This window comes from Triturus cristatus, chromosome 1_2 (assembly GCF_964204655.1).
Source record: "Triturus cristatus chromosome 1_2, aTriCri1.1, whole genome shotgun sequence".
NCBI classification, from domain to species: Eukaryota; Metazoa; Chordata; class Amphibia; order Caudata; family Salamandridae; genus Triturus; species Triturus cristatus.
This window is the reverse complement of record NC_140580.1, coordinates 101,011,231-101,023,882: the sequence shown is the minus strand read 5'-3', so window position 1 is coordinate 101,023,882 and position 12,652 is coordinate 101,011,231. Positions and strand designations below refer to the sequence as shown.

The 12,652-nt window shown below is 42.1% G+C and overlaps 1 protein-coding gene across 1 annotated transcript in view; it reads right to left on the bottom strand.

Moving 5' to 3' along the window:
* Positions 1 to 12,652, bottom strand: part of PRDX3 (peroxiredoxin 3) — a 61,882-nt gene that overhangs the window by 43,927 nt on the left and 5,303 nt on the right. The window contains exons 2-4 of the mRNA XM_085602922.1: positions 10,058 to 10,172; positions 7,830 to 7,971; positions 721 to 856 (exon numbers count right to left, since the gene is read on the bottom strand). Coding sequence (XP_085459048.1) covers positions 721 to 856; positions 7,830 to 7,971; positions 10,058 to 10,172 — 393 coding nt within the window. The remainder of the gene's footprint in view (positions 1 to 720; positions 857 to 7,829; positions 7,972 to 10,057; positions 10,173 to 12,652) is intronic.

Genomic DNA, 12,652 nt, shown 5'->3' with positions numbered 1-12,652 from the left:
TGCTGCTCTTCGCCAGTCGGGCATGCCGGTCGGGCTCGCAGAGGGTGATTTTTTACCCAGGCCCCCCCTTAGCTTCACCCGCGTTCCGGTCGGTTCGTCCGGCGGTGTCGGTGGGATTGGCCCTGGTACTTAATCCTTCGGCCCCCGCCTTCGGCCACCGGCCGCGCTCACTGTCGTTCCGCTGTTTCTCACTGCTCTCGCTGACGCCGACGCTCTCGCTCTTGCGGCTTTCAAATTCATATGCACAGCAATGCACTGGCTTTGTAAAGTTCAACCCTATCTAACAAAGTACTGTACAGGAGAAGGTTAATATGACAAGTGGATGCCAGGAAGGTAGGGTAGTGGTTGGGGGGAGGCTGAGGAGAAGGAAAACAGAGTAGTTTTCTTGGCCTAGAAGACACTCAGCCGAAGACTATGTTGGGAGGGAAGTAGGGGGCACATTAGAGAAATGCCCTTCTGAGAGATAGACAAGGACACTTTAAACCATTTGGGACTCCCCACTCAAACTATATGTAGAGAGTAATGCACTGTCCTTCCTATGAGGATAGACAGCCACGGTGCAGTTTCAGTTGGGACTGTTCCTACTGTAAGGAACAGTCCGCACTAGGGCAGTTTCTATGTTTTTTTGTTTGTGGTGGATACAGTCAGAGAGAAACATGGCTGCTTGCATAACCTCGTTGACAGAGATAGTAAGCCAAATGACAAGGTAGCTGCCCTTACCTTCCTTGGCGTATTGATCCAGGCGAGATGGCTGAAGTGCGAATCCACCGACACAGCCACAACTTCACAGTTCACATCATGAAATTCATTTGCTTTGTCACTGAAGGCCACAATTTCCGTAGGACACACGAAAGTGCTGAAAACAGACGTATGCATCAGTGGCACAAGCTAACACAATCAACTGTTATTTGGAGCAAGTGTCACCAGAAATAGCCCCTTACTATACAAGGTGTTTCTAAATCTCTCCTTTACGGACACATTTACAACTTGTACATTATAACAAAAAAGCACAAACTATTAAGGAGATATTATAGAAAAGGATGAATAAATGCTCAATTTTTCATTTCCTTTGCACTGTTCTTTTAAGGGATTAGGGAAAAACCAAACTCAACATGCTGCACTCCCTCACACAGCTTTAGCAGTGAGCTCATTACCCCCGCACATATATATACATGAAACAGGCACACTCGGACCTGGTCATTGGCTAGACAAGCCATTCAATCAAAACATCTCTATGCTCAACTGGACTTCACAAAAATGAAGACAATACTGAAGCAAAAAGGTTTACCAACTACTGGACAGAGCAAACATGTGAAAAGATCTCCCCTACCTGAGACTGTATTAATGGAAAGGAGGAGGTAATCTGCTCACACCCTGAGGTCCGAGCAATACATAACTAGCTCCTTTTAACCTGTGTTGCTGCTAAGACGGAGAATGATACTAGGGGCACAAAGAATTCCTACCCCGTGACTTATCAGCCCTTGTGCGTGAAAGTGTGTGCAGTCAGATACACCCTTTAGCTGACACCCCAGTCCAGGGCAGAATGTGGCCACTTATGTGCCCACCCGGTGATATTGCTTAAGTAATGGGTACATATCAGCCATATTAAGTTAGATAGGTGGTCATGCAGGGTCATGAGAGAAGGTTTGAAACAAATGTGTGAATATAACATTCATCTTTTGTTTAGCATATAATACTGGTGTTCAGACTACCTGTCACCTGATTAGGTTATCCAGGTATCAAAACGGAGGCACAGGAGGTAGAGGAATTTCTTGTGGACCACACCATGTGGTCAATTGGGACAGCCAGGATTACTTTAGAACCCAAGTCTGCCTGGACTACCTGCCAGCTTTCTACGTTCTAGAATGATGCAGAAGATACATTTTCTGTGGATGACATATAGCTTACATAACCCCCAGCATAGAGGCTTTGTTTGTGCAATGATAACATGTCATCTTTCCTTCAATAATTCAGCACCTTGTCTTTTTCAATATTTCAGTAGGAGTTTGCTCGTCTTTGGGTCAGTATAGCTACATACCTCTGTGCATCCCTAATGCATGCATAGAATGTGAATTTCAGGAAGTGGATCTCCCCTGACTAACACCATGGCTGAATGCCAAAGCATATGCCGACATAAAAGCACCTCCATCAATCGCAGACAGTTCGTATCTGCTCTGTACGGATGCATGGTGTTCAGGTTTACCTCATTTTCTCAATGCCCCTGCCTCCTTTTGATCAAATCCTTTGATCCAGATACCGTTTTTATCATCACTGCTTCCTGCTGCAGGTCATTCACTACTCTGTTCACCCTGTTCATCAATGGGGACTTTAGCTTTTTGAGCAGGGATGGTTGTGACTCTACGAAAATAAGAGGGCAATGGGTCCCTGCTCTCCTTTTTGCGGATAACACTACTCATATTGTAGTCGCCACAGGGGCTCCAACAGCTGTTAAATGATTTTCAGGCATTCTGCCTGGAACAGGGGTAGGAGCTAAACAGCTCCAAAACAAAATGTATGCTTTTTTTTCCAACAAGCCTTAGGACCAAATGCAAGAAGCATCTGTATGTGGGTCGCGCCCCCCTAGAACTAGTGACTGAGTTTGATTATCAAACTCACTCAGAACAGGAGTTGGGCTCCACAACTGGAATGAGTGCAGCTAGCCCCGATTCATCAAACGGAGAATATAGCGAAAATTCATAGGAAAACCATATCCAGAAAGATGGCACCGGCGCTAGAGATCTATAACGTCATAGCCCTAGGTGCAGCCCTATATGGTGCGGAGCTGTGTGGCTATTCAAACTGTAGCGATCTGTCAGTAATTGAATAAAAATTATTTAGATCCCTGTTAAATCTTCCGATGTCCACCCCGTTGATTTCACTCTATCTAGATCTAGGCCAGAAAAGAATTGCCCATAAAATTGCTCTTAGAATACTCCTGTTTTGGCACTGGCTATGGTCCACTGCAGCACTTGCGTCTTACAGGCTGGGTCTCCGTGAATTAATGAAACCAACTTGTGTGGACAAGATTCCCTGGTTACGCACAGCTAAAACTGTTACAAAAACTAGGATTAGATGCATATTGGAGTCAACTAGAAACCCTTAGTCAGATTAGCAAACTCAGTCTCAAAGCTGTATACCGGGGAACTCCTGAGACCGATTTGATAATGAATTGTAAAGGATCACTTTCGGTTGCTTTTATGAATTTTAAACAGACACCGTCCTTTGAGCTAGGATAGATGAAATTGAACCCCCGCTAGCAAGGAAACTATACTTGCAGTTTAAGTATGGCTGCCTACCTGTAAATAATTTAAAAGGAAAAGGGGGCAAAGCAGGAGACAGGGTTGAAGGAAACTGTCCCTATTGCCAAGGGGTACCTGAGTCACTTGAGCACGATCTATTTTTCTGCCCCTTGTACTACCAATCTCGATCTAAATGGATAGCCCCACTATGCAGAACTCTGGGAGTAAGAAAGTACAAGGAGGCCTATAGAATACTTTAGACAAATACATGTGTATGATCGTATTTTGTATAACCAAGATCCTACTGGCTATGTGGATCTGGCATACCAACTATTCCCCTGATATTTCCTAGGCGGTGCCATGCTGTATGGTTCCTGCTAACGCGTGTCGGGTGCCTTGTGCTATTTTAAGCGAACATTGTTCTTTTACATTCTTTAAGCTTTTTTATATATTTTATTGCTGCTTTAAGAGTGTCCTATGATGAGATTTGTAAGTACAAATAATGATGTAATTTTTATTGCTCCGCCATGCTGCTACTGTAATGAACTCTCATGGTACAAATGGTGCATTCTGATCGCTCTATTGTGCTATTGTAAATAGATTGTGAATGATTATTTATAATATGTCTTGTTTGTATCTGTGTTGTAAGTGTCTTGTTTAATGGAGTACTTTTATGATCTACAGTGATCGAAATAAAGTTCTTTGATTGATTGATTGCTGCAGGCCATTTCAAGACCGAACTGCCTTTAAAATAGTCTAATGTTGCAAGCACTCTCCTATTGTGTACTCTAGTTAGAAAGTGAATTTTACTCTACCAGATGTACGTTTTTATTGTGTCTCAAACAGGGACACCTACCCTCATTTCTTACACTGTATTCACACTGGAATAAATGATCCCTTCCTTCATAGGACGCATGGTGAAATCATCCTCCATTTAATCACTTGTAGACAGGCTGCCAATACGTTGTCTTTTTAGAGAGGGGGTGAAACTCTAGAAACAAACAATGCTTTAGTAGAGCAAGGACATTGGATGATGTGCCAAACATGGCCCCTAGAATGCGGTTTAGTACTCTAGTGGAGGTCTGATTAGGGTTCTAGAACTGGGCAATATACTCCAACATAGCTTCAAGATAGGACACATCTCCATATGATGGGCAACAGATGGCATTTACATTGGCAAAAAATTCCCTTGCCTCCATGTATTTCATCTTCCTGTGGATCCAAAATTCCCCTACCCTCAGCATGCCATCATTGCAATGTTTTGTCACACTGAGTTGATCAGACAGAGTAAGAAAATACTAATATTTTTTGGATACCTTACTTCGTAATCGTAATCTCTACTCTGGATATTTATTATCCTAGTGCACAACTTTACACACGAGTCAATGTACTCCAGTCCTTTACCCATTTCCAGAAACCCCACATGTCTTTCAAACATATTAAACAAATTAAGCCAACAAAACACGGCAGGTGACCATCACTTCAAATCTGATGAAACATCAATGACATGGCTCCAACTCTAACACATTACTTCACTACCATATCTGCAACATCTGCCACCCCCATCTCTAAAACACCCTAACTTCAACGTGGCTTTTCTGCAGGGGGCAATTCAAGTAAAGATTCAAAGCAAGTGATAAACCACAAGGCACCCTATGGAATCAACTGATTCAATGACCATCTTGCTAAAACTAACAATGAAAGAGCAAAGAGAAAACGATAAATCAAGAGATGCGACATGAACTCCAAACAGTGTTCTGCAGCTTATCCCAAGGCCATCTTAATAGCAACAGGAGTGTTCTGGAAAAACTGCTAAATCTGAATATCACCGACAAACTATTCAGCTTGATCACCAAACCATCCGCTTATGCTGCATCGAGATCCTTTTATGAATACAAATGGCAAATGAACAGCTGTCTGCTTTGTTTACTAAAGCCATTTAATGTTTTCCAAACCGAGCAAGCAGATTAGAAGACAACCGAAGACTAATTTACAGCCACAAAAAGCAGAAAGCTTGAATCTCTATGCCACACCAACATCAAGATTCCATCGCCTTGACAAAGAGAAAGGATGTCATATTTTAAAGAGGTTATTGTCAGACTTTCCGAAAATACCTTTAACGATCAGAGTACGAGCAACCTAACCATCATGCTCTACGTATTTGAGAAAATGGTCGTAATCCAGATAAAATAATATCTGGATGCTTCGTCTCAATCCGACCCCTTGTAGTTCAGCTCTTACCAAGGACACAGAGGTCTTTAATCACGGCCTGCGATGATGCTCTGGAGCTGGGTACGTGAGGGTGTTTTCTCCTGCAAACAGGAGTACTGCCTTTCATAGCAGACCAAAGTGTCCTCTTCTATGAGCTAACCAGAGTAGCAAGCCTTTCTAGCTCTATCCTCTCCTGGGAGGTCTCCCTATTATTAGACTGTCTAAAATTCCACTTAATGCACACTTGTCCTCCTGTCCTATTAAAAGGTCAAGGGAGAAGCTGTTCTACAGGCACAAGTGCAATCAAAGTTTGGATGATCCCACACTCCCTACTGCTCAACAGGTTTAACAGGAGGGTATTAGAACCTCCCACACCAGATAGGTGAACCCACCAGCCCTTCGCATCTTTACTTGCACAGCTTTTTAGTGAGTTAAGTGGGGAGATGCCTGGGGCATCACTACGGCTAATAGCACTTGGGATACACTACACCACTGATATTACAGAAGTGGTGCCTGCAGAAAAAGTATTCTTTACATTTTGCCTCCACAAGCACATGTATGCAAAGACTGAAGTTGCCGCTAAGAGACTGTCTTGTTTACTTCTTGAATTAAGATGCCATTTTGAAAAGGTTACATTCCCTAAACACTCCCAACAGCATTCAAGTAGATGGACAATGCAATATTCCTGGAAAAGGAGTAAAAAAAATAAAAAAATCTGTTTCCATCGTTTGTGTAATTAGTAACGATTATTATAAGGATACCAAAACTAGTATCTGCCATAAAAATATTCCGAGGTTTGTTTTACTTTTATAACTGATGAAGAACGAAGAATCTCACACTAGGATGGGAAAGAAAAGGCTAGTTATTGCTAGGGCCGTTAATGTATTAAAATGCAATTACTTCCTTTTTAAGCATCTCTCAAATAAACAGATGTATTTTTCAAAGTAATTTTTCATGAACATGAAAGCTCAGAATGATAAACACAGAGATATTGAGACAGAAATAAAGGCCCGAGTCATGCCTGGATTTCTCCAACTCTGCCTCTCAGTTGCACATGGGAAGAGGAGAAGGAGGCGCCAAGCTTTTTTTCTACCTACTGTTGTATGATCAGTCTCCTAGCCCACAATATGTGCAGATACACAAAACCGGTGCTCAGAGTTTTTTTTTTTTTAAATAAGATTTTCTTTTGTTTCAGAAACTATACTAGTAGCTTGACCAGATCACAATTTGGGTAATTTAGAGTCAGGGAAGGACAAGGGGCACCAACAACAGGATTACCGGAGGCTCCATCACCAGCGACACCACCCTCCAATTCCTGGATTGTCATTTAACAACCATATATGTTTCAAGACTCTTAGTACTGGTTCACTTCAATTAGACTAACATTTCTGAAAAAAAGGATTCGTAATAGGAAAGGTCAGGAATAGAATATAGTGGCCCTGCTGACATCAAGCAACATTAACTTCAAGTACCTAAAATGGACTTCGGGCACTATAGAGAGAAAACACCTCCCTTTACATTGGGATGAAGCTTTCACTGTTGATCAACCTCATTGTTTCATGTATATGAAGGAAGCTTGTGCTGAGTATCTGCAGTGTGAGGGAAATCGCTCTTTTGTGACTATGCTGTATTAGTGATCTGTGCGTGACAGAAGCTTAGGCTGTTGTCTGTGCTGCTGCTGAACCTGTACTAAGCGTTTGTGAGGGATGTTGCAAGGCTGCTGCCTGTGCTGTGTGTGAGAATGTAACTTGCATTACTTCTGCGCTGGTTGAGTTTTGAGAAGCTCGCATCGCTGTTGTTCATGCGGAGATCTGGGATCCTCACATAAAAAATTATTGCGCTACAGCTGTCCGTTTTGTGACAGCTCTTGGCCTGTAACAAGGATCGCACTAAAGTTGTTTGCCAGACACATTGTGTGTGAAAGTAAAGTGGTGAACTAAAAAGGGATAGGCACCAAACATTAGCATACTAGGTATGTTTGACTAAGATACAGTACTTTAATGGCATATTTCCAAAAGTCTACGTGTGACCATGTCTTTACGTTTTAAACAAAAAAACATCCGAAAAAGCAACTGCATGTTTTCATGATAGCAAAGTATATCAAATTCAAGACTGAGGTCAATTAGTGAATAACAATATTTTCAGGACAGGCTACATCATAAAAACAGCAAACACTTTCTAAACAAAAAAAGCCATCAATCAGAAATTAAACTACCATCCTGTCTACAAAGCAAATACATCAAAAAAGACAAATGGCTCTCAATAACAAGCTACACATCATGTTGCCTCATCTGAATTTGCAGAAAAGAGGGCCACCTGAAGGAACCACAATGTTTGGGAACAAAATTAAAAAGCCTGCTGCCAGGCAGTCATACTCACAAGTCGAGGGGGTAGAAAAAGAGCACCAGATACTTTCCTTTGAAGTCGTCTAGATTCAGGTCCTTGAACTCGCCGTTCACCACAGCTGTACCTTTGAAGAAAGGTGCATGCTGGGTGACTGCTGGCATGAACCGCGAGCAACCTGCCAGGCAAAAATCCACATTAGAGAAACAGTCAACGGATGGTCAGACATACATCGTGAACTTGGGCTGGTCTTCACATTTTATATGATGAACAGACACTGCACGGCCTTCAGGTGTAACCCAACAGACTGTGTCCTACTGCTGCTCCATCTCTACCATGTTCTTTACATCAGTATTGCTCCGTGGCTAATCAGAGCAACGTCTGCCTTTTTTCGTGCTGAATGTGTATTGGGGTTATAATGGAAGACACCCCACATTCGTCAGTCTCAATACACTGACAAATGGATCCAGACATCTCTGGCTTTTTGTTTCTCAAAAATACTGCAGCAAAGAACCATGTGAAACCCAGAAGTCCCTCTCCTAGGAACGCGGTAAAAATTCCACAAGAATTAACAAATCATGATGATCAAGAGCTTACCAGTATTTCCCCCCCAAGAGTACTACAAAAATATGTATCCTGAGTGGAACGGGGGTTCCTATAGATCCGGTATAACCCCACAAATCATTTATTTGGGTGATTGGATTTTGCTCACGGGTGTAGCAGAATAGCGGAACCAAAAATATAGTGGGACAAAATATGGTGTTAAGAATGTAGAGGACAAAAATATCGCGAAGGTAAGTTTGTATAGGTAAATAAAATTTTACTATATATAGCTCCACATATATGTACCTTGATGATAGATACATCTTCAAGGTACGTAGATGTAGAGTTAAGAATTGTAAATCTGTACTTCCCTATTTGCACTTATCTTCTCGATACTTTTGTCCTAGATATTTTTGATAAGATATTCTGCCCACGCACTATTTTTGGTTCGGATATTCGGTCAGTGATCCGTCACGGCTTATGGGTGGCCAGCTCAAAAGAACACGTTAACGGTGTCAGCAAAAAATGAACAATAGTATAGTGAGAATTAACTTAATGAAATTAGAGGCTGTTGTAAATCTGGTTTACACAGGAGGGCCTCAATTTGAGATCAGCAAAGGCATTTGACAAAAGTGAAGCTGTTAAGGGTAAAACGATTAAGTTACCAATTTGTGTTAAATTTTACTAGAGTGCTAACATGGAATTTAATTATAGGCAAATCATTAAATATTTTACCTCCAGAGTAGAGGTGGTTTGATGCCTGCAGTGTCTGTCTATCCGTGCGACATTGGGAGAAGCAAAGCTAGAGCTGGTTTCATATGGAACTAGGGTGACCACCTCCATCAAGGTCACTGTTTCTATTACTGTACTTTTCTTTATTATAAACGACTGCTATCTGTCGTATGTCTTGTTTTACTTCCATTGAACTGGACTGACAGCCCTGAAAACAGTGATTTGTAGGTGAAACTTTAATTGCTGGAGACAGTGCCCCCTATGGAGCTGGAGTGAGAGGGTCATCCTACTGGAGGGGCAGCTGGTGGCCTCCAAATGTGTGCTGCTGCCATACCTGGGATGTGGCTCACACTGATATTTATCACAGAGTGAGCCATTTATAGAATCTAATGAGCACAGACTGTTCTCATCACCACAAAATATGCCACTTATTGCAATGTATTTCCATCCAGACCCACGTGGTTCCCATTGAAAACCGAAGCAGGTTTACTTAGCTTCAAAGATAAGTCAGTGGCACACAATCTATCAAATCTTACGTATTTGGAAAAAAGGGAGGATGACCCCGATGACAGCACCTCCATGTTCGAGAGCGTATTACTAAAACTGCAAGCTAAACCCTTACAGGGTCTAGGCACGGCCGGTATGAAAATAACTAAACACCACTGAGAGAGTTGTTTATGCAGTGAAAAAATGATAAATCAGACAAAGGTATACATTTCCCAAAATTATGTTCAACATGATAAATGCAAGTGAAGTGATATGCCCCCCATGACCCTCTGTGAGCTCCAAGCTGGGTTCACACCAGTTGCTCTTACCCGGGCATAGCTAACAAAAGTGCAGCAGATGCAGTAACATAGGGAGCCACTGCTTGCAGGGGCCCACTAATCCCCAAGTATAGCTGTATTTTACTGCATAACCAATGGAAAGGGGGCACATCACTTTAACCTGCACCGTGGCCCCTGGCGCCCTTGCAGTGCTGCTGTACTCACTAGTGCTGAAGGCTGGCTTCTGGAGGGCGCAGGCTGTAGGAAGATGGGTTCGAGCGCAGGCCTGCAAGGCTACAGGGGAAGGAGCGGCAAAGGACACAGACCGGGCTTTAAGAACCTGCAAGGTTTGATTAATGACTAGGTTAAAAGACAAGCACCGAAAAAAGGGTAAATAAGAAACATAACAAGGAACAAATTATTACCACCAGCTAATTACAATTACATTTTGTGCACCTGTCACTCAGACCTTCTCCTAAATCACAGCTCTAGACAATGTATCACAAGATAAGACCACTTCTCTGATCACTCATGCAATACACCAACACACTTACCAGCATCACAGCAAATACAACACTCTGCCTACCACGCACGCCATACACTACACTGAAGCGTAGTGTGCCATTTACGCAGGGGCGCAACTAGACCAGAGCTGAGGGGCGGGGCGGGGGTGACAAGTGACAACAAGCAATGGAGGCAGAGCCAATACTTCAAACAATTGGGAGCAGCCTTATTCTAAGAGCCAATACAACAAAATAGTGAAACTATACAATTAAAACATATTGGAGAAACCCAATACTATTGGAACAAACATGATTATGCCGATTTGACGTTTATAGACTACTTACACAGAACATTAAAGGAGCGGTTGAGAGAAATGAAGTAACAAGCAGGTTGAACAGATTTCCGTAGAAAGTACATTAAACAAGTTTTTCTAAATTTATTTTAAAATGTTGGCCGTTTTTACCAATTTTCTGGCAATACCTTCCTGGCAGTATAACGTGCTCATGAAGTATTTATGATTGCATGTATAGAAAGGCGCTCTTGCCAGATTGTTGGCCAAAGGTATGTTTACAGTCCGCTCATCAGGATGTTGCAATATTTGCTTGTTGGAGGTTGCACTCATGTACAGGTCTCAAAAAATTGAGCTTAGTGGGTTAACACACCTGGTTGGGGTGTATGACTAGCAAGACAGATTTATTCCAGATTCATCGTTCATTCCTCTTGAAATAGACTGAATACCACTCAGTTGGTAATATTATAACATGTTATTTGCAGTGCTTGAATCTGCACTATCTTAATTAAGCATATCATAATTTTTATTAGTACGCCACATTGAGCAGTTCTCATATGAAATGCATGACCAAGCTTCATCGATGCAGTGAGCCAAAAGGCTGGTGCTTTGTTCTGTGGCTATATGTCTCTGAAAAAAACAGAAATAATGTCTCGTAATATTATTATAACAACCAGCTTCAATTCTCTTTTAAGACCCACAGCACAAACAGTATCAAAACCACTAAAATATATTTCTGGTAAATTTTGAATGGGCAATGTGCTTGATAAAATGCGCAATTTGCTACTAATTTCTTCAAAACGCCGTCTGGGAGAATGACTCGGTCTCTGTAAAGGTGGTTCTTAAATACCTTTTAATAATTACAAGAAAAAGGTTGATGTATAAATTGAAACGTGTTAAGCACAAAGTGTGTTTTCCTTGTGTATTGCATTGGTAATCTATTATACTCCGAGCTATCTGCATTTTACAGACCTGGCTTTATTTGACAATAGAGTTAGGGTTCACAAGTATTTTGCTGCCAAACTACACTAGTTAGAAAGGAATGACACAGTGATACAATACCAATAATATGGAAGTCGAGCAGTTTTGCTGTACGGCCTCTCCATAGATAGGCTTACAGCAATTTTTACATTTGTTTGCACTATGAGATACTGATCGGAATGGTTCCTGCTTCAGGAAGCAGAGGTGTCCTTCATATTACACACAAATGATATATAGAGCATTTAAATAGCCAAGCTGTCTTTCAGTATAACCAGAGGTTCTGCCCCAAACACCTGAGCTATCCCTCATGGGACAAGGCTTCTTCGCCAAAAGAGAAGAGCCACAAAACACTATTACTTCTTGATTTATTTCAAAATTGCCACCAGCCCAGTATTTAGCACCTGTAGGAAACCACTGAACCCAATGAAAACCTATGCATGCCATTTATCACCACAAAGGACCACAGCATAGAAAGAACACTCATCACTGCCACAGATGACATATGTATGGTCCTGGACAGAGGAGACATGGCAGACCTCATTCTTCTGGACCTCTCTGCAGTATTTGACATTCCAACCTTTTTCTTATGCCTGCAAGTTATTGGCATCCAAGGACCCGCTCTCCACTAAATATGCACCTTCCCGACAGGCAGAACATAAGCCGTCAACCTGACTTCATACTCATCGGAAACTCTCAAACTTGTCTGTGGAGTGCCACAAGGCTCGTCCATCAGCCCTACCCTCTTCAATGAGTATATGCTCCCTCTAGCCATAGCCGTCCACAACATCAACATACTCTCCTACGCTGATGCCACACAAGTTAAAACCTCCCTCTTGGACAAGACCCACAATGCACTGAAAAAATTAACAGCCTGCATGATCGAAGTTGCCAGCTGGATGAGGTCAACTATCTCAAGCTAAACACCAACAAGACAGAAATAGTGATTTGCAACAACCTTACTATGGGACTCCAACTGGTAACCTGGCAACCTTAGACCCACGCCCATGCCAGAGACCTCAGGATCATCACTGAAATCAAACAGGACA